The sequence below is a fragment of the Canis lupus genome, chromosome 4 (genome assembly GCF_003254725.2).
Source record: "Canis lupus dingo isolate Sandy chromosome 4, ASM325472v2, whole genome shotgun sequence".
Taxonomy (NCBI): domain Eukaryota; kingdom Metazoa; phylum Chordata; class Mammalia; order Carnivora; family Canidae; genus Canis; species Canis lupus.
Window position 1 is genome coordinate 58,472,385 of NC_064246.1, and position 22,858 is coordinate 58,495,242.

Sequence of the window (22,858 nt, forward strand, 5' to 3'; positions counted from 1 at the left end):
GGGAACTCACTGTCACCACTGCACCCCCAACCTCTAGTAAGGCAGCTTATCTCTGTCTGGGGCAGTTCTGAAATTCTTCTTCATGTTGAACTGAAACTTCTTGAAACTTCTAGTCCTTAGCCACAAGCCTGCCCTCTAAGGATGTGTGGACCACACACTAGCAGCTTCTACCTCGTGACAGTCCTGCAGAGATTTGAAGACAGCGGCCAGGTTTTCTTGCCTCTTCTTGACGCTGACCAACTGTTGTCAACAGTACCTCCTATAATTTGGTTTTGTGCCTCCTTCCACATCTTGTCAACTCCTTTTGGATGTATTCCAATTTGTCAATTTACTTTTCAAAATGCAAGCGTCTTCTACGGGTCTCACTGGACCCAATCTGAGCTCATCGGGCTTTTCCACAGCTCTGGCCACTGTCCTCCCACTCGACCCTGACTTTTTTTTTTTAAAGATTTTATTTATTTATGAGAGACACACACACACAGAGAGGCAGAGACACAGGCAGAGGGAGAAGCAGGCTCCATGCAGGGAGCCCGATGTGGGACACGATCCCGGGGCCCCAGGATCACGCCCTGGGCCAAAGGCAGCGCTAAACCGCTGGGCCACCGGGGATACCCTCGACCCTGACTTTGTACCTGTATTTGGCAGCCACATCCTGCTGCAAATCGGGTTGGCTTCAGGTTGAACCCAAAGCAGGGCTCTGGTCTGCTTGACAACAAGGAGCTGGGCCCCAGAACTGTGTGTGTTACCAAGATAAAAGCACCCTATTTCCAGCCTTCATTGTGGAAGGGCTGCCCTGGAGTTTGGAAGAACTGTTCCAACCCTGACGCCTGGCAGATACAGAAACTGAGGACCAGAGCAGGCAAGGGACTTCCTGAAAGGCTCATAGGAAAGCTGGGACCCAGGTCTCCTGGTGTCTCCCCCGGTCAGGGGTTCTGCTTACACGTCCTGTGCTGCCAACTGCTCCCCTGGCTCTCTTCTTCCAGTTTCTATCAACTCAGGAAACCCTGCTATCTCTCTTCCAGAGCTCGATCCGGATGCCCCACCCCAGCCCTGGCCCTCCCCGGTCTGCTTTTGGAAGGGGAAATTCTTGTGTCCCCCTCCCAGCCCCTGTCCTGTCCCACTGCAGGCTGAACTCTGCTCTGTAGCCTCTGAGGAGGAAGCCGCTGGAGCCCCAACCTGGGGATTTTCCATGTAGTGGCTGCTTATCAATTCTTACTCAGCTCTGGGCTCTGTGTCCTTAGGCTTTTGTGAGCATCAGGACCTCCTGCATAGATTGGCAGATGGGAGCTTCCTGGCACACACATCACCCTTGGACTCTGTGGGTCCAGAACTGGGCCTGGGGGCTGTGTTAAGCAAGCTTTCCAGGTGGTTCTAATACGGGAGACCCATAGACCACATTCCTAGAAATTGTGTTCTGGGCATCATAACAGATGCTGGGACAAATCCAAAGTGAGTTTCAAAAATGATCCCTATCCTCAAAGAGCCCCCTTGGCCTAGCTGGAGAAACACAGGTAACCAGACAGGTGCTCATGCTGGTGTTCGGACAGGTACTGGAGCACAGAGCCACCAGGAACTAACTCAGCCCTGGGAAGAGACAAAGGAGAAATGTGACATGAGCTCAGCCTGGAAGCCTGAGGAACTGGAGGGTGCACCATGCTGGGATGGGCTTGAGCAGCTTGGGTCGGTCTTGAACACATGGATGCACCCATTGGGGCCAGGAATACCATAGGCTTGTTTGGTTTGGGCCTACCAAATCTGCCCACTATTTTTTAAAAAATGGTACTATTCCATGTTGGCAAGGTTGCACTGAAACTGGCCTTCTCATGTGCCAGTAGTGGGTGTGTTCATTGGTAGAACCTTTCTGGAAGGTAGAACCAGTAGTTTTGGATATGTAAAAAAAAAAATTGTATAAATCGGCAGGTGATTAGTGAAAGCATAATTTGGAAATTTAAAAATGTAAATAACTGAAGTACTCATGCAGATTATTAATCAAATGATTGAATTTGTTCACAAAGATATAATGTTTGAGTCGTGAAAATTAATATATTTACAGAATATTTAATGCCATGTAGTAAATGCTTATAATGTAGTTGAAAAAGTAAAACATATAAAGTATATATAATGTTCAAATAATGAATAGATATATCTATTATTACTACTCCTATAATTGGAGGAAGATGTTTATAAATATTCATTAAAGAAATAGGGAAGAAGAGGAGGATAGTAGCCTGAGGACAGAGAGTGATGAGTCTTGAACGTCATTGGAAGGAGTAATTCTGGGAGTGATTTTATCAGGATCTGGGGACTCAAGCCCCTGGTTATACATCCTGCCTGTGGTCTGGAAGCCGTTTGTGGAGAAGAGCTTTTCACCCTTCTGTGATTGTTATTTGGCAGGAGACAGTTTTTTATGAGCTTTATGATCTTACTTCAGGCCACCCTGAGGGAGATCTACCAAAGCACTGCTTTTCAAACAGAAAGTAATACACTCAGGCAATGTTTGAGCTCTTAGACTGTGCCAGACATTATAGGTACATTATCCCATCTAATCCTTAAAACAATCTCATGAGGCAACCAAGGTTTAGAGAGGCCATGCCATCATACAGTGTTAGATTTAGGATTTGAATCCAGGTCTGGGTAATTCTAGAATCCCAGAGTTCTTTTTTTTTTTTTTTTTTTAAGATTTTATTTATTTATTTATTTATTTATTTATTTATTTATTTATTTATTTATTTATTTATTTTAGAGATAGAGATTGGGGGCGGGTGGGAAGGGGCAGAGGGAGAGAAGCAGATTCCATGCTGAGCACAGAGCTGGACAGTGGGTCTCAATCCCACAACCCCAAGATCATGACCAAGAGCTTAACCGACTGAGCCATCCAGACATCCCTAAATCCCAGAGTTCTTAACACACCACTCCATCTCTAATGTGCTAAGACCTGGTTCTGATGTGGATTTTGCCATCAAGGCACAATGTGACCATGTCTTGCTTCCCTGGGTTTCCTCACTGTAATAACTCTGCCCATCAGCGCTATCGAGAGGGGCTGTGGGTAGAGGCCTAGAGTTGGAACACCGTGGGGATCCACTACTGTGTTCTTGACTCTATTTTGCAAAGGAGGGAGCAGGAGCCCAAAGAAGGGAAGAAATTTGCCCAGGTTTGTAGAAGAGCCAGGACTGGAATTCAGGAATTCTCAGTCCCATAAAAACATCCCCAGATGAGCATAACCAGTGGTGGCAACCAGGATGTGACAAGCACTTATCTCCCTTCTTCCTACAGGCCAGAGTAGAGAGGCTGGCTCCCATCACTTCCCTGATTCTTGCTCTGACAGCTCCCCTGGCTTGTGCCTGGGCCAGGCATCCCCTCTCGCCTGGGCAGGGAGAGCCCCGTCTTCACAGGGTGGAAGGAGAACTCAGTTGTCAGGCATCCGCAGCCACGGAGCGCCTGCCCCAGCCACTGACCTGGGTGGGGGTGATAGTGCCGTGTCATGTTCAACTGGCCAGGGGCTCACATCGTACCAGGCTCTGTGCTGGGTACTTTGGGGTCAGGAGTTGAAGGTTGTAGAAGCCTTCCCTTGACTTGACTTCCTTCTCCAGCCAGAAGTATGCTTTCTAGCAGCATTTCAATCATTCTTTAGTTCAGGAAATTGTTAATAATTTTGTGCAATAATTTACTTTTAAAAATCTGTTACCATAGTAAAAAGTAAAGTTTGTCTTTTACAGTGATAATTCGTAATGGAACATTTTCAAAGCCTTCCCATAGGCTGGCTTATTTATTTAAGTCTCTCTCTCTCTCTCTCTTTTTTTTTTTTTTTTTTTTTTTTTTTAGAGAGGGAGATGGGGGAGGGGAACAGGGTGGGGGAGAGAGGGAATCTTATGCAGGCTCCACACCCAGCATGGAGCCAGACAGCATGGAGCCTGGACACGAGCCTCATCTCAGCCCTGAGATCATGACCTGGGCTGAAATCAAGAGTCAGATGCTTAACTGACTGAGCCACACAGATGCCCCTTTTAAGTGTTTCTTAAAATGGGATCTAGAAATTTTTTTTTTGTTTTTTAAAAGCATCTTTAAAAAACATTTTTTTAGAGATTTTATTATTTATTCATAAGAGACAGAGAGAAAGGCAGAGACATAGGCAGAGGGAGCAGACTCCTCACAGGGAGCCCGATGCGGGACTCAATCCTGGAACCCCGGTATCATGCCCTGAGCTAAAGACAGACGCTCAACTGCTGAGCCATCCAGGCGTCCCAAAGCATCCTTTTTTAAAAGGTATAATTGACATATATTAGTTTATATATATATATATAATTGACATTATATTAGTTTCAGGTATACAACAATGATTAGATGTTTGCATATATTGTGAAGTAATCACCACAGTAAGTCTAGTTACTACCCGAAAACATTTTTAAAAGTGTACAGAATGGCTTAACTTTTTTTTTTTCTACCCCAGATTCTGGCCCAGTGGCCAGGGCCAGGCCTTGACCGACTTTCCACCAGCTGGGGTGAAGTGGGAAAAATTAAAGGTGTAGGTGTGTGTATAACGTTGAATAAGCATGTCAGTTCCCCTTTCCCAGAAGAAAAGTCTTGAGCTTTCCTTACTATATTTTGGAAGGTTATCATGTGCTCTATTTTATGAAATGATAGTGTTAGTCTGCAAATAATATTTTTCAGCATCCTTTCTCATCAACCCATATCAACTCTCCAATTAAAAGATACCATTTACGAAACTTGAAAATCTGGGAGCCACTGGCACTGCTCTGGAATACAGCCCTTTGGCATCTGTTCCCTCCTTTGATCAGATTCACCCAATACTGGCCAACATTGGTTAAAGCACCCAGAGGTATGGCTCAAATCCTTGACTCTGCCAATGATTCGCTAATCTACCTTGATTGAGTCCTGACTTCACTTAGCCTCAGCTGCCTCTTCTTTAAATTGGAGATATTCAGGGACCCCTGGGTGGCTCAGCGGTTAAGCATCTGCCTCTGACTCAGGGCGTGATCCTGCAGTCCTGGGATTGAGTCCCACATCGGGCCCCCTGCATGGAGCCTGCTTCTCTCTCTCTCTCTCTTTGTGTGTGTGTGTCTTTCATGAATAAATAAATAAAATATTTTAAAAAATAAATTGGTGATATTCATATTTCCCAGGATCATTCTGAAGATTTGCTAAGGTAGTATAGATAAGACATCATGATGCCCAGTACATCCTGAGTATGGTGTCTTATCCTCATCTGTCAAGTAAGTACCACTGCCTCTTTATAGTTGGAGAAGCACCCCCTCTAACAAAGAATAATCATGGTAAAACCATGGCTTGGACCTCTTCTCTTTTTAAAGAATTGATTTTTTTTAAAAAAGATTTTATGTATTTACTCATAAGAGACCCACAGAGAGAGGCAGAGACACAGGCAGAGGGAAAAGTAGGCTCCCTACAAGAAGCCCGGTGTGCAACCCTCTCCCTGGATCCTGGGATCATGCCCTGAGCCAAAGGTAGACACTCATCCACTGAGCCACTCAGGTGCCCCAAGAACTGATTTATTTATTTGAGAGAGAGCAGGGAGAGGAGCAGACAACCAGACTCTGCACTGAGCATCAGCCGGACATAGGGTTCAATCCCAGGACCCTGAGATCACGACATGAGCCAAAACCAAGAGTTGGAAACTTACCCTACTGAGCCACCCAAGCACCCCCCACCCCCATGGCTTGGACTTCTGATGCTTTGTCCCAAATATAGGGAACTTGGAAGGAAGCTGTGGTAAGCGTAGGTCCTCAGAGGAAAGGGTAATTGTCTCTGAATTCAAGATTGGAAAGTTTCAGCTCTAACTGGGGTGAGGATAATAGCAAAAGGTCTGAGTAAGTGCTGGGAGAAGGAAGAGGTGGGCAGGGAGGGCCTCCTGGTTGGTTCACAAACCACAAGAATCTAAGGAGAGGTCAATCAGCATCAAGCTCCCCACTGAAGGTTTCCCTGGTGATGATGAGAAATCCTGCTATGGGAACCCCTTCCCTACAGAGGGAGTGCTGCCTTCGGCTAGTGAGGGAGGCAGCCTAAGCAACTGGATCCAGGGCAAGGTCTGGCATAACTGGAAATCAGTCCTGTCTTGCCTTTGGAAGGATCCAGTATAGCATACATCCTCACATTGACTTCCTACCTTATTTATTCATGAGAGACACACAGAGACAGAGACATAGGCAGAGGCAGAAGCAGGCTCTCTAAGGGGAGCTTGATGTGGGACTCGATCCCAAAACCCTGGGATCATGACCTGAGCCACAGGCAGACGCTCAACCACTGAGCCACCCAGGTGCCCCTACCTTCACTTCATTGTTGTCTCATTTCTTCCAGAGGCGCCGAAAACCAGATCAGCCACCCAGACCAGAGCCACAGGAATTAGGTCCCCTCAATGGGGACACAGGTGAGTAGGCAGCCCTATAAATGCCCTCCTCTCCATCCATGAGGTTTCCTACTTTATAATCAACAGAAGTGATATAGCTATTTAATTATCTCATGAGACCTTAGGTAGGTTACATTAATAGGAGTATCATGTCTAAAATCAGGGAGGTGATAGTCCTGACCCGTTCCTGGCTATTAATGCCACACCCAGAGTGCTGAGTTTATTTCTGGAAAGTACATTTTTAGGGGAATCCAGAAAAATTGGAGGGAGTACAATGGAGACAGATCAGGCTGGTGAGGAATCTGGAAACCATGTCCTGTAAGGAGCAATTAAAGGAGCAGAGGATGTTCTACCTGGAAAGAAGATGTTGCAATAAAAGACAGCAGATCTCTCCAAGTGTCTGAAGTGCCCCTGTAGAGAAGAAAGATAAGCCTTGTTCAGTGTGACTCAGAGGTCAGCACAAGGGCCTCAAGGTGACAGAAACAGGCAGGTGGAATTCAGTTCAATCTCAAAGGATTTTTTTGTGTGATTGTTGGTTTAAAACCATCAGAGCTACCTACTAATGAAATGAGCTCTCCACCTCGAAAGTGTTCAGTTACAGACTGGAGACTGTCAGGGCCGTTGTAGACAGAGTTCAAGCACCAGATAAGCAACTGGACCAGAATTCAGAGGTTCTATCATCCGCCTGTGCACGAGAATTACCTGGAGGAGCTACAAACATATAGATTCTGGAGCCCCACCACAGACCAGCTAAACGGGAATCTCTTGGACGGGGGCTGATGGTATTGGTGATGATTTATGTTTTTTATGAGCTTCTCCCTGGCTGGGGCCAGTCTGGGACTGGTCTTGTGGACCAACATTTGGGAGCCTGAGCCAAATGGTTTGTGAGAGTCTGGGGTTCCCTGAATGTGGTCACCGCTGTCCCCCAGGCTCCAGGGCACTGACTCACTACTCTCCTCCCCCACCCCGATAGGAGGCCCAGTGCCAGCTAACTGGCTAGCAGCCCCATTCTTCACCTTTCTCCCCAAGCCCTTTGCCAGCACTGTCTGTGGCACTCTGTGATAATAATACTAACATGGATATGATAATGCCAGCCACAGCAGTAATGCCAGCCCCTCTAATACTTGTCATAAGCAATGATGAATCTCTAGAGAGCATGTAGTTCAAAATAAAGCGCATTTATTGAGCTACCTCTAAATACCTGGCAGTACACTTACTGCTTTTTGTACGTAAGCAAGCAGAGTTAAGGTGGCAATGAGGGGTGCTTGCCGTGGGATCAGACTGTGCAGGTTTAAAGCCCTTCTCCCCCAACTGTGAGCTGGGTGATCCTGGCCCAATTGCATAACTTCTCTGTCTCTCAGTTTCCTTCTCTGTGAAATGGGGATAAACACAGTACCCGCCACAGTGGGTTGTTGTGAGGACTGCGTATTCCCTGTGGGGCACTTTCAACAGGTTCCTGGGCACTGGGTAAGCACTCAGTACTCCTTATCTTGCTCATATAATTTCTGTTGCCATTGTTTCCAGATTTAATCATCTCTATAGCCCTGTGAGCTAGATAATATTATTTTCCCAGTTTCCCATATTGAGTAACTGAGGCACAGGGAGGGTGGATCATGCATTGGGTCACACCCAGAGCCTGTTGGACTCAGAGTGGCATTGGCAGGACCTGTGTTGGAGTTTCCCTAATGAGATCTAGGTTTCCAGTTTGAGGCTTCTTCCCACTCACAGCAGCCCCTCTGCCTCCAGCTAGCTGGCCGTTGGCCAGGATGGGGGTGGGGGATGCTAAAAGTTGGGGGTCACACACCCAGACACTCACAGGCTCCAGCCCCAGCAGGTAAAGCAAGTGATGGAGTGGTCCCCTCTATGTGCCCTCTGGAGAGAGAGGCAAGGACTGTGGCAAATGGCAGAGCCACATCCTGTACAAAGGGGAAGACAGCTGTGCCTCAGCGTCAACTCCTGGGTGGCACAAAGGTATATGCGGCCAGTTCTTGGGCTTCTTCAAGCAAAACTGGAAATCTGTATATGAAGTAAAAGTAAATCTCAGCAACTTTTTAAAATTTTTATTTTTTAAAAAATTTTTAAAAGATTTTATTTATTCATGAGAGATACAGAGAGAGGCAGAGACATAGGCAGAGGGAGAAGCAGACTCCCTGCAGGGAGCCAGATGTGGGACTTGATCCCAGGACCCTAGGATCACAACCTGAGCTGAAGGCAGATGCTCAACCACTGAGCCACCCAAGCATCCCCCTTTTTTAAATTTTAGATATGAGCTAGAGCATGTTAATGGGCTGAGTCCGTCCTCTGAGTTCCCAGCTCTGCTCTAGATCCTAAGGGGCCATAATGAGATCACTGGCTCCTACACTAAAGAGGGTCTCTGAAGCCAGAGAGATGTGAGGGGCTGGTGCTGGAGGTGGATCTCCCATCTATTTTTTTTTTTTTTTAATGATAGTCACAGAGAGAGAGAGGCAGAGACATAGGCAGAGGGAGAAGCAGGCTCCATGCAGGGAGCCCGACGTGGGATTCGATCCCGGGTCTCCAGGATCGCACCCTGGGCCAAAGGCAGGTGCCAAACCGCTGCGCCACCCAGGGATCCTCTGGATCTCCCATCTAAAACCATTCTTGAGCTGGAGACTGGAGTTGTCACCACTTACCCCTGACCTCCTACATCCTCTCTGCCACATCCCTGACCTCCCCTCTGCTGTGTGTGAATTTTTTGCTTCCTCACCTGTAGCCACAGCTGTCCAGCTCTGCCCATCTGAGGAGGCCGAGCAGTGCCAGAAGGAGATAACCAGAATTCTCCAGCAACATGAGGAAGAGAGGAAGAAATGGGCCCAACAGGTAAGTCCAGGTGACACACAAGCCCTCTCTTTTCCTCCTCCCTTCTAATCTTGAGGACTACCTTTCGATTTTGATGTAAGTATCTCTTACTCCTTTACCCAGTAGGAAGTCCTTTATCTTTTGACTAAATATTTGTAACTGCTTGCATGTAATTCATTATGCTCATTGTATGCAGTGTAAGATTGGGAAACACTCTAACACAGTACAAAGACTTCCTGCCTGGAGAGGGCATCAAGTTTACTATGTCTTGAAAGTCTGTGCCCACTCTGAGCTCAGGTTGTTTCCATCACTCGGATGATGGGGTGGGACTCTGATCACCAACCTCCACAAAGCTCCAGGGGTTGGTGTGTGGATCAGTGAAGCCCCGCTGAACCACTTCCCGCCCCCAGGTAGAGAAGGAGAGGGAGCTAGAGCTTCGAGAGAAACTGGATGAACAGCGAAGAGTCCTGGACGGAGAGCATGAGGAGACCCTGCAAGGTAAGGATGGAGATGCTTCACTAGCAAGGGTTTAGAAGGGTCCTTCTTTTCTTCCCACCTCCCGAATTCACCTCTCGAATTCCGGACTCTCACTGGCCCCCACTCCTGTCTCTGGTCCCTCTCTTTTGCCTCTGACCCCTCCTTTCTACTATTGCCCCACCCCCACCCCCGCTTCTGGCCCCTCCCTCCTGCCTCTGGTCCACAAATAGTTGGCTGCTTCAGGGCTGGAATCTTCAGGGTCCTGGGACTTGTCCTTTTGGACATGACTTTAAAACTGACGCCATGCTTTGTTTAACCTTAATTGAGAGAATTTTCCCCCCTTTCCATTTAAAAAAGAATTCGTATTCTTTTTTAAATATCCATATTCCTTCCCTACAACAATGACAGCTCTTAAAATTTATAGTTAGGCAATTTTTTTCAGATAACTTTCTTTCTTTTTATATGTGATGTGGCCATCATAAAATTTAGACTCTATGGATCAAACAAAATGATCTTACCGCATAGTGGTTGGGATCTGAGGCTCTGCAGCCACAGGTTTGAATCCCATCTTCACCTCTTCTCTTACTGGTTATGTAAACTTGAAGAATTTAGTTAAATTCTAAGACCCTAATACATAGGGTCTTTATGAGAATTAAATGATTTGATGTACAGGTAGATGGATAGATAACATTTAGAACAATGCCTAATATTTCACAAGATAGTTAGCAAACAATTATTAGTGTTTATTATATTATTGAGAAAATTAAAATTGTATGTAATTCCACCAGAACTAGTCAATGTTATCCCTTTGCTATGGATCCCTTTCATTCTGTGTGTGTGTATGTGTACGTGTACCTGGGATATTCATCTATACACATAAACACACAGACATTGGGGGAGGAAATAAATTGTTCTCACTTTGAATTCTATTAATATCTTGTCATTACACTTCTGTAACATAAGTTTTAGTAATTGCACAGCATTCTAATGTCAGCCCTTGTTCATCTGAGCCCATTGGTTAAGCATTTAGATAATTTCAAACTTTTGCCATTGTTTATAATAGCAACGATACTTACACAGTAAACTCTGTTTTGTACATCTTTGCCACATTCATGACTTTTTCCTGAGAATAATATTCTAGTAGGATGCCTGGGTAGCTCAGTGGTTGAGCGTCTGCCTTAGGCTCAGGGTGTGATCCTGGGGTCCTGGGATAGAGTCCCACGTCAGGTTCCCTGCATGGAGCCTGCTTCTCCCTCTGCCTGTGTCTCTGCCTCTCTCTCTGTGTCTCTCATGAATAAATAAATAAAATCTTTTTAAAAATTGAATAACATTCTAGTAAAGTTGGTGTGTCAAAGTTCATGTATTTTTTTTTATTTTGGTAGCATACACATAAGACCATTACCATTAGTGACATTTCGTACATTCACAGTGCCCTGCAACCATCACCCCATCACATTCCAGTACACTCTCATCACCCTGAAAGTGAGTCCCATACCCACCAAGCAGTCCATCCCTCCCCAACCTCCTAGCCCCTGGCTGCCACCAGTCGACCCTCAGTAAATAGAATCTTACCATCTGTGACCTACCATCCCACCCCATGTCTGGCTTCTTCACCCAGCATAATGTTTGCAGGGCACATCCATGCTTCAGCTTACATTTACACTACAATTTCTTTTTTCCTCTCCCACTTGAAAAACTACTCCATTCCTTTTTATAGCTGAGTCATATCCATTATTATTGGTATGGACCCACCATACTTTGTTATTTGTTTATTAGTTGATGAACACCTGGGCTGCCTCCACCCTTTGGCCACCGCGAATAGTGCCACTAGTACAAGCACCTGCTTGCACACCCACTTTCAGTTACCCTGGGTGTACACCCAGCAGTAGAATTGCAGGCTCATACAGTAAATCTATGTTCCACTTTTTGAGAAAACGCCAAAGTGTTTGCTACAGCAGCTGCGCCACTCTGCATCCATCAGCAACCACGAGGCTTCCAGTTGCACCGCATCCTTGCCAACACTTGTCTTTCCATTCTTGCTGCTATTGTGGTCATTGTCGCCATCCTAGTGGGGAGTGGAGTGGTATCTCCTAGTGGTTTTGATTTGCATTTTCCTAATGCCTAATTTTGCTGAGCACCTTTTCATGTGCATTTTGGCCATTTGTATAACTTCTTTGGAGAAGGTTATGTACATTTCTTATTCTATTGAAACAGACCTAGAAAATGTTATACCATTGTTTACTTTAATCATTAGTATTTGCATGATCTTTGCCAAAAACTATCTTTTAAAGATACAGATAGGATTTTTTTTTTAAGATTTACTTATTTATTTGAGAGAAAGAGAGAGAGAGCACCAGAGCAGGAGGAGGAGCAGAGGGAGAGAGAGCAGCTGGGGGAGGGAATCTCAAGGAGCCTCCAGCTTGGGGCTTGATCTCACCACCCTGATATCATGACCTGAGCTGAAAGCAAGAGTCAGATGCTCAACCTACTGAGCCACCCAGGCGACCCCAGTTGGGATGATTTTATATGTGAAATTTTAGATCTGTTCTTTTCATTTAACATTGTTTCCCACATGTTTCCAAGTAATTATTCTGCTTGTAAATGTTGATAAAGGTTAGACTATTGCATACATGGTTTTCCTTATATCCTGTGAGTCTAGACTTCCAGATTTTAACTGCTGTAAATAACACCGCACTAAACGTCTTTTGCATAAAGATGTGCCCACATTTCACGTTATGTCCTTAGATTCCCAGAAACGGAATAACTAGAACAGAGGTCTGAACAATTTTAAGATTCTTGAAACATATTGCAACATTAGCACAAAATGTTTTGGAATGGATTTGAAGCCCTCGCCCAGGGAATTTGAAGAGCTGTGTTTTAATTCTAACGTGCTGTGCAATCCTGGGCCTGTCACTCAACCTTAGTTCAGTGTCTATGCCTCTACAATCTACGTTGAATCTCAGTTGGGTTTCCATATCTCTAAAATCTACCTTCCCTGGGCGCCTGGGTGGCTCAGTCAGTTCAGCGTCTGCTCCGCTCAGGTCATGATCTCAGGGTCCTGGGATCAAGCCCCACATAGTCTGGTTCCCTGCTCAGCAGGGAGTCTGCTTCTCCCTCATGCTCTGCACTCCCCCACCACTCATGTTCTCTCTCTGTAATAAATAAACAAAATCTTTTAAAAAATAAAATCTACCTTTCCCATGTCACTAGGCTATTGTAGGAAAGCAACTTTGTTCTCTGCACATTGCTTTGATACCCTTTTTAGCATTATAAATATATTGATAAGAAAATTTTCCTTTTGTAAAAACCCCAGAGGAGAAGGGACTGCTTGTCTTGAGTTCTTTCCACCAGTCAGAATTCCTTCATAGATATTTCTAAATCACTTGGCTTATATTAGGTGGTACATAAATGTGTATGAAATGAATGAATAAAAAGCATAGTGGGAGGGAAAATAAAGGATTTTATTTGTTTGGGAAATGATACATAGATAACTGGGAAAAACTAGTGGTAGTTTTCCATATTGATGATTCTTTGTTGTCTTTTGTTTTCTTTTTTGTTTTTATTTTTAAAACTTTTTTTAAAGATTTATTTACTTATTCATGTTTTTATTTTTAAAATTATCACAGTAAAATTGACTTTTTTGGTGTACCGTTCCATACATTCTAACACAGGTATACATTCACGTGATCATCACCTTAATCTGATACAAAACAATTCCACCTCCCCCCAATTCTATCAGGCTATCCTTTTTTTTTTTTAATATTTTATTTCATTTTATTAGAGAGAGAGCACATAAGCAAGAGAAGGAATAGAGGAAGAGGGAGAAAGGGAATTCCCAAGTAGACTCTCCACACTGTGTGAAGCCTGCGGGGGAGCCTGAGCCCACAACCCTGAGATCATGATCTGAGTGGAAACCAAGAGTCCGACACTTAACTGACTGAGCCACCCAGGTGCCCCTCAGGCTATCCTTCTGTACTCATCTCCACCCCTACACCAATTCCTGGTACCTACTGATTTGTTCCCCATCACTATAGTTTTGTCTTTTCAAGGCCATTGTTTACTCATCCACTTGTAAGACATATGGATTGTTTCCAGTTTGAAGCGAATGTGAATAAGGCTCTTTGGAACATTCATGTACAGATTTCTGTGTGTTCATAAGTTTCCATTTCCCTTGGGTAAATAATGCAAGAGTAGGATGAATAGGCCATATAGTAAATGTATGTTCAGCCTCATGAGAAATGGGAAACTGATTTCCTACGTGGCTACCATTTTGCATTCCCCTGAGCAGTACAGGAATTCCACTGTTGCTTCTCACTGAATACTTGCCAACTTTTTTTTTTAACCTTAGCTGTTCTAATTGGTGTGTGGTGATATATCATCATGGGTTTGATTTGCATTTCAGTAATGACTAATGATGTTGACCATTTTTTCTTGTGCTTACCTGTGGTCTGTATATCATCTGGTCAAATGTCCATTCAAGTCTCTTACCCATTAACTAGCTTGCTTGTTCTTACTGTTGAGTTTTGAGACATCTTTATACATTTTGGATACAAGTCCTTTGTATTTGCACATATTTTCTCCTAGTCTGTAGGGTTTTTTTTTTTTCTCATTCTCTTAACAATGTATGTTACAAAGCAAAGTCTTCAATTTTGATAAATTTCAATTTATTATTTTTTCTTTTTTCATTATGCTTTTGGTATCATATCTTAAAAATTCAATACTGAACCCCAGACAACAAAAATCTTCTATATTGTCTTCCAAAATTTGTATGGTTTAAAGTTTTACACTTAGATCTATGACTCATATAATTGTGTGATTTTTCTTCTTTGGACTGTTAATATTTTGGGTTACATTGATTTGAGTTTCAAATTTTGCACCTAGCCTTGTATTCCTGGCATAAACCCTACTTGGTCACATTGTATTATTCATTTTCATGTATTTCTGAATTCGAGTTGGTAATATTTCACTGAAGATGTTTGTGTCTATGTTCACTAGGGCTCTTTTTCTGTACCATCAATCTGGTTTTCGTTTCAAGGTATAGCTTGCCTCATGGAATGATTGAGAACTGTCCCTTCCCCTTTCATTTCTGGAAAAGATTGTATAGAACTGGTATTGTATCATTTTTAAATGTTCAGCAGAGTTTGTGAATAAACCATCTGTTCTCAAACATCTCTTTTCCAGAAAGTATTTAAGTACACATTCAAATTCTTTAATAGTTAGTTATAGGAATGCCCAGGTTATGTATTTTACCTTGGGTGAGTTTGGGTAGTTTGTGGTTCTTCAGGAATTGCTACAATTCACCTAAGTTATTGAGCTTATATGCATGGAATTGTTGTAGTAGTCTCATACTATTGTTATAAATATCTTCTGTGTCTGTGGTGATATTTCCTCTTAATTTCTTGAAATTGGTAGTTTGTGTATTCTCTTTCTTCTTTGTCAGTCTTATTTAGGGTCCATCAACTTTATTAATCCTTTCCCCAACCCAGCTTTTGGTTTCCTTGATTTTTTCCCCCTGATTTTTCCATTTTGATTTTCATTGATTTCTGTTATCTTTATTTTCTTCCTTCTGTTTGCCTGCTTTATACTTAGCTCTTCTTTTTGTGATTTCTTAAGCTGGAAGTTTAGATGACTGATTTGAGACCCTTCTCTTTTTTTTTTTTTTTTTAAGATTTTTTATTCATTCATGACATACACAGAGAGAGAGAGAGGCAGAGATACAGGGCAGAGGGAGAAGCAGGCTCCATGCAGGGAGCCGGACGTAGGACTCGATCCTGGGTCTTCAGGATCATGCCCTGGGCTGAAGGCAGATGCTTAACTGCTGAGCCACCCAGGCACCCCGAGACCCTTCTCCTTTAACATAAGCACTTAGTGCTATAAATTTCTCCCTAAATCCCATGGATTGATGTTTTTGTATTTTCATTTTTGTTCAGTTCAGAATATTTTCTAGTTTCCTTTGAGACTTCCTCTTTGGCTCATTGAACACTCATAAGTGTTTGGAGATTTATAGTTCTCTTTCTGTGACTGATTTCCAGTTTGGTTTCATTATGGTCAGAAAACATAGTTTGTATTTTGCTCCTTTTCTGGTTAAGGCTTGTTTTATGGTTCAGGATATGGTCTATCTTGTGAGTGTTTTATGTGCACTTGAAAACATGTGTATTATGCCACTGTAAGTTGTACTTTATAAATTAGTTAAATCAGGATGTTGACAGTGTTCCGTTCCTCTGTATTCTTCCAGATTTTACACTTCCTTTTTCTACTGAATACTGCAGAGTGTTGCAGACCCCTACCATAATTGTGTATATTTGTCCATTTCTCCTTTCAGTTCTGTTCATTTTTGCTTCATGTATTTTGAAGCTCCTTTGTTAGGTATATAAACACTGAGGATTATGTTTTCTTAGAAAACTAACCTCTTCATCATTATGTAATGTCCTTCTTTATTCCTCATAATATTCCTTATTCTTAAGTGTACTTCATCTGAAATGAATATAGCCACAGCAATTTTCCTTTGATTAATGTTTTTTCTACCTTTTTGCTTTTTAATCTACCTGTGACATATATTTAAAATGGGTTTCTTGTAAATAGCCCATAGCTGGGTTTTTTTTTTTTTAATAAGATCCATTCTGACAATCTCTGTCTTTTTTACAATGTTTGAACCATTTAATTTAGCATTCTTATTTTTTAAGATTTTATTTATTTATTTATTTTTAAGATTTTATTTATTTATTCATGAGAGACACACACACACACACACAGAGGCAGAAACACAGGCAGAGGAAGAAGCAAGCTCCATGCAGGGAGCCCAATGTGGGACTCGATCCCAGGTCTCCAGGATCAGGCCCTGGCCTGAAGGCGGCGCTAAACCGTTGAGCCACCCAGGGTGCCCTATTTTATTTTATTTTATTTTATTTTATTTTATTTTATTTTTTTATTATTTTTATTTTTATTTTATTTTATTTTTTTTATATTTTATTTTATTTTAATTTAATTTAATTTTATTTTATTTTATTTTATTTTATTTTATTTTATTTATTTTATTTTATTTTATTTTAGAGAGAGAGGGTGAGCAGGGTGAGGAGCAAAGGCAGAGGGAGAAGCAGACTCCTTGCTGAGCAGGGAGCCCAATGCAGGGTCTCTCTATCCCAGGACCCTGAGATCATGACCTGAGCCAAAGGCAGACACTGAACTGATCAAGCCACCCAGGCGCCCCTGGTTTAATGTTCTTATTGATATGGTTGGATGTAGGTCTGTTATTTTTGTATCTGTTTTCTGGTCATTCTGTTTTTTTAATCTTCTACTTTCCTTTCCCTGCTTTCTTTTGGAGTATTTGAAATAGTATCCCATTTTAGCATTTTAGTAACACATTTAGTATCCCATTTTAGCTTGTCTCTGTGTTTTTTTTTTTTTCTTTTCTTTTTTTTTTTTTACTATATCTCTTTGTATAGGCTTTTTTGTTTGGTTGGTTTTGGTGTCTTTCTTTTCTTTTCTTTTTTTTTTTGGGGGGGGTGACTGCTTTAAGAATTACAAAATACTTAAGAGTCTACCTAGAATTCACATTTTGCCACTTCCAGTGGAATGTAGCAAGCCTACCATCATGCAGGTCTCTACCTCTCTCTTTCTTGTGGTACTTCTCTTAGGTATTACATCCACTTACATTGAATGCACCATCAGAAAGTGTTACACTGTTTATAACGTTGATTTACCATCACTCATATCTTCAGGGGCACAAGGGAAGAAAAAGAAGAGTAGTCTATTCTATTGCCTAGGAATTTACTGTTCTGTTGCTCTCCTGCACTCCTGAAGTTCCGAGTTTCCCTCTGGTATCATGTGCTTTCTGTCTGAAGAGTTTCTTAAGCAATTTTCTAAGAAGGGCTGCAGGTGGGGGATTATTTTAGCATTGTTTCATCTGAGAATGTTTTAGTTTCACCTTTTTTTCCTGAGGATATTTTCAATGGCTATAGGATTCTAGATTTACAGTCCTTTTATTTTGGCAGTTCTTATTCCTTATTTATGTTCTTACTTTGTCTTGTCTCCAAGGTTTCTCATAAGAAATCCAGTCATTCAAAGTATTGTTTCTTCTAAGGCACCATTTTTTTCTGGTTCTGCTCCAGATTTTTCTTTGTCATTAGTTATCCAAAATGATGTGTCTGGGTGTGGATTTCTTTGGGTTTACGTTGTTTGGGGTTCAGTGAGTGTCTTCAATCTAGAGGTTTATATTTTGCCAGATTTGGGAAGCATTCAACTATTCTCTCTTTAAATACAGTTTCTGTGCTGCACTCTTTCTCTCCCCTTTCTGAGACTCTGATGCACAAATATTAGACATTTTCAGATTGTTTTACAGGTCCCTGAGGCTTTGTTCATTTTTTCCCAATCGTTTTTCTCTCTGTTGTTAAGACTAGATAATCTCTATTGCTCTATATTCAAGTTCATTGGCTCTTTACCTGTGTCATCTCTATTTTGCTACTGAGCCCACCCAGTGAGGTTTTTTCTAAATTTCATTTATTACACTTTTTAGTTCTAAAATTTCCTTTTGGTTCTTTTCTATAGCTTCTATATATTTGCTAAGGCTTTCTACTTTCCATTCTTTTCAAGAATACTCACCCTTACTTCATGAAGCATTTTTACATCAGTTGCCTTAAAGTCTCTGTTAATAATTCCAACATCTGTAGCATCTCAGTGTTGGCTTCTGCTGAACGTCTTTCTCAGCCAAGTTAAGATTTTCCTGCTTCTTTGTATGCTGAGCAATTTTGGATTTGTATGCTGAGCCATTTTGGATTTGTGTGCTGAGCCATTTGGATTCATATGCTGAGCAGTTTTGTATTATATCCTGAAATATTTGAAAACATGAGATTCTAAGTCTTGTTTAAGACTACTGGTTCCATGGTACTTCAAATTCTGATCTTCTTGCCCAGTCTCCCTGCTACCATTTACTTTTCTGAGTCTGCAAATAGCTACTCCATTCATTCTGTCTAGGTCTTAGAGCTATATTCAGGAGGACAAAGTGTTATGGAGTCAATATCCTCTATCTTACCTGGAATCAGAACCTGTCTTGATAGGCAAATTAACAAATTTGGCCCATAGTTGGAAAAAAATTCAGCCTGTAATTTTTTATAGCTGATCTCTTTAATTTCTTTTTCTTTCTTTTTTTTTTTTTAAGATTTTATTTTTATTTATTCATGACAGAGAGAGAGAGAGAGGCAGAGGGAGAAGCAGGCTCCGTGCAGGGAGCCTGACATGGGGCTCAATCCTGGGTCTCCAGGATCACACCCTGGGCTGAAGGTGGCCCTAAACCGCTGGGCCACCAGGGCTGCCCTGATCTCTTTAATTTCTGACAGCTCTATCACATTTATACTACTGAACATTGTTTTCTCTCTGACACAGGCCCACTGTATACCTAGGCTTTTGGTCATGTGAAACTTTTCTTTCCTGTCCTCTCTGTCCTGTTTCATCCCACCCATTGATTCGTCACTTTACATTGTCTTCTTCTAGCTGAGACAAGGTAGGAATTTTCCATGAGGAACTCTGTAGAGGAGGTGGGATAAGAAATGTAACTATAGGGACTCCTGGGTGGCTCAGTGGTTGAGCATCTGCCTTTGGCTCAGGTCATGATCCCAGGGTCCTGGGATCGAGTCCCACATTGGGTTCCCTGCAGGGAACCTGCCTCTCTCTCTGTGTCTCTTATGAATAAATAAATAAAATCTTAAGAGACAAACACAAGATATGTAACTATATTGATTTGGGAGAATGATAGCAAATCTGCCCAGCACTGCCCAGTCTGGAAAGCCCATGTATGTTGTTTTCTCATGTCATCCTTGAGTCATCCCTTAGAACAACTCATTTCACAGTTGAGGCAATAGAACTTTTCAATATTTGAAGTGATCCTCTCAAGGTTCCTCAGTTGTGAAGAAGCAGAACCAGGACGACATAGATTTCTGGGTGGCAAATCAAGTGTACTTACTGCAGTTTTATGCTAAGGTTCGATAAGTAACGATTTAATTGTTTCAAAGTTTGGGTAACCCAGCTTACAAAACATTGACCCTCTGCATATGAGGGCATGGTGAACAAGATGGACAAGCTTACTGCAGGGTCTTAGCCAAAGTGAGGTGTGGGTGGCTCCCATACTCTGGTAGGGTTCACAGTTCCTCTCAAGATACAACTTGTTTCCATTTCCACAAGCTTTTAATTAATATCTACTATGCTTCTGGCACAGCTGCAAGCCCAGGAAAGGAAGTATGAATAAGACCATCCCCAGACCCCTGGCCCCTGTGGGCCCCAGCTGATCACCCAGGTTCTCCGGCCCTCATGGCACCTCCCAGAAGGCTTTCGGGTAAAGGGCCTGGGTGTCTGAGCTCACAGAGGTCTCCTTTCCCTGCAGTCCTCCGGGCCTCACATGAGCAGGAGAAGGAAGCCCTTACCCAGTCCTTTGAGGAGGCCAAGGCGACCTTGCAGGTGAGAGGGTAGGCCATGGCTGACTCTGTGGGGGAGGGGAGGCCCTGAGGGAAAGTAGCATGGCCTCTACTTAGATGTGAGGGGCATAAGTGAGTGTCTTCTGTGTATCCAGCCCCTTGATGTGGTGATGGGGCTATTAGCTCAGGAGGACTTGGTCTGAGATTAGGATTGGCCTATTTCTCTGAGGACTGTTGTTGGAGGATCTTGGGGTACCACATTGTGACTGGGCTGCCAGGTGGATACAGGCAGGCATGTGGGAGCACGAAGGAAGGCCTCTGAGCCAGTTTATCAGGTCAGGGACTCCCCAGAAAGATGAAATCTTAGCTGGAACCTGAAGGGTAGGTTGGAATTCTTCAGATGAAGAGGGGTAAAAAGAGTGCCCTAGGCAGAAAAAAAACAGTGTGCTTAAAGACATGGAGAAAAAAGGAAAATCTGGATTGCCCGTGGAACTGAAAGAAGTCTAAGATGAAGAGTATGAGTGGGAGGGAAGTAAGGTTGGGGAGGAGGTGAGGGCCAAGTGCTGGGGCCCGTGAGCCATATGAAAGGCCTGCTCTATCCTGAAGGTCATGGACCAGGTTTGGTTTGGGTGCGAGAAAGTAGGAGGCAGGGATGTCCCTGGCAGCGGGAGGACTGGCAGGTGCCTGGCCACAGAAGCAGTGAGAGGGAAGACTGGGAAAGTGCAGAGCCCTGTTCAGGTGAGCTTTGAATGCCAAGTTAGCACCACCAGCCTTGAACACTGGGACATCGTCCCTGAGGGCAGAGGGAGTCCTTGAAGGCTCTATGACGAGAGACGGGGCAGGTGTGTTTCAAGCAGTGGTTGCAGCAAATCAAACCTGCATTATTGGGGAGGGCAGAGTGAAGATAGATGGAAAAACCCAAAACTGCCCCCTCGCTGGGATATGCAGATGTCCACCACAGCCTTTATGAACCAGACTTTGACCATCTCCCTCCCACTCCCTTCTCCAGGAGACCATTGATGAACTGTCGTCACAGCTGGAGGTCTTCCAGGCCAAGATGAAGAGGGTAGAAGAGTCCATTCTGAGCCGAGACTATAAGAAGCACATCCAGGTAGGTGGCAGGGAGGGATTTCCCTTCTCAGATCTCCAGGGAAGTCAGGGTCTGGGCAACAGGAAAGGCCAGGCCCTCTTCAAGGGCCCAGACTTGACACTCTTACTTTCACAAGGGCCTGGAAGAAACAGGATCCCTGTGTCATTGAAGGGGAAAGGAAGGATGAGAGAGAAGCATAGGGAAAATAGGAAGTGCTTGGGCTCTGGATTCGAAAGGAACTACATGCAAAGAGCTAACCTACCACTTAGCACAAGCATCATCACCTATCTGAATGACAGTTCCTCATCTGTGGTGGTAGTGGGACTTGCCTCAGAGGCTAGTGTTAGGCTAGAATGAGGTCAAGTGTATTAAGCACTTACCATGAGCCAAGGGAGGGAGGTGACTGGTGAGAGGCAAACAGTGATTTGCAAGCAGAGTGGGAGAGAGACAGGTACTCCCTGCATCCCCTCTCCCTGCCTGCTGGTCTAATGAGATCACTCTGTGTCCCTGTCTAGGATTATGGGAGCCCCAGCCAGTTCTGGGAGCAGGAGCTGGAAAGCTTACACTTTGTTATCGAGATGAAGAACGAGCGTATTCACGAGCTGGACAAGCGGCTGATCCTCATGGAAACAGTGGTCTGTGCTTGGAAGCAGCTGATGGGGGTGGGGGGAATGTGTTCTCAGGCTTCTGCTTTCTGGGCATTTCCTCTGTAAAGTGCGTGGAGGGAAGGGACTTTGAGGAGGCTCCAGCCTGGTCTGCACTGGCTTTGACCTGCCCTGGCTTTGACCCATGCTGACCCTTGAGACAGCTGAGGCTGGCCTGTGGCTGATCTGGATCAAGCAGTGGCCCCTTCTCATCCAGACCCTGTGCTTTTCTTGGCTATTCCTGTTGCTATAACTTGGGTGACAGCAGGGCAGGTACCCTGGCTCATCAGGAGGGACCAGGGAAGAAAACAAGGCTGAAAAATCAGATAGAAAGGCAGCCAGAGTCAGCAAGGGCAGGCCTGGAGAGTGGTGGGCATTGAGCACACAGCTGGCTTTGTTTCCGTGAGAAGGGAGGCCTTGGGAACCTAGGGTTGAATCCAAACAGAGATTATGTTACTCCAGAAGAAATCTCCCTGCTGTGTGTGCCACACGACCCATATTCTAATCAGACCATCTCAGATGTTCCTGTGAATTTTGTTCAGCCGTTCTTGTGGAAGAGCATAGCAGACACATGGAATTTTATTTATATAGATTATATCCTTCTGACTTTAGAGAACCAAAAATATCCTTTCTCTTATGAACTGATGGAGATGTTAGATGGGAGTGGCTGTATTCTTTTCCTATGTCTCGTGTAGCAGAATTAAAAATTGGCAGCCCCTTGTTCACTCCTTAGTTACACTTTTTTTCTTAAGTAATCTTCCTGCTTCACGAAATGTAACATCTAGTCCAGAATGAGTCAGGGTTTTCAGTGACCACAGATAAGAGGTAGGTGATGGCACACATTGTGCCATGTGAGTTTGGTGGCTTCTCTGAGCTCCTTCTGATTTGTTACAGAAAGAGAAAAATCTGATGTTAGAGGAAAAAATCACCACCTTGCAGCAGGAGAACGAGGACCTCCATGTCCGGGGCCGCAACCAGATGATTATGTCAAGGTAGCTGTTGCCCTGCCTCCTTTCCTCCCATCACCACCATTTGGTCAAAATCTCCA

At 43.6% G+C, this 22,858-nt stretch overlaps 1 protein-coding gene across 1 annotated transcript in view; it reads left to right on the forward strand.

Annotated features, from left to right (window-relative positions):
- The window catches only part of CCDC69 (coiled-coil domain containing 69), a 47,854-nt gene that overhangs the window by 21,076 nt on the left and 3,920 nt on the right, over positions 1–22,858 (forward strand). Inside the window, exons 3-9 of the mRNA XM_049109436.1 lie at positions 6,331–6,400; positions 9,111–9,217; positions 9,607–9,694; positions 20,046–20,119; positions 21,086–21,187; positions 21,682–21,801; positions 22,705–22,802. Of these exons, the coding sequence (XP_048965393.1) occupies positions 6,331–6,400; positions 9,111–9,217; positions 9,607–9,694; positions 20,046–20,119; positions 21,086–21,187; positions 21,682–21,801; positions 22,705–22,802 (659 nt within the window). The remainder of the gene's footprint in view (positions 1–6,330; positions 6,401–9,110; positions 9,218–9,606; positions 9,695–20,045; positions 20,120–21,085; positions 21,188–21,681; positions 21,802–22,704; positions 22,803–22,858) is intronic.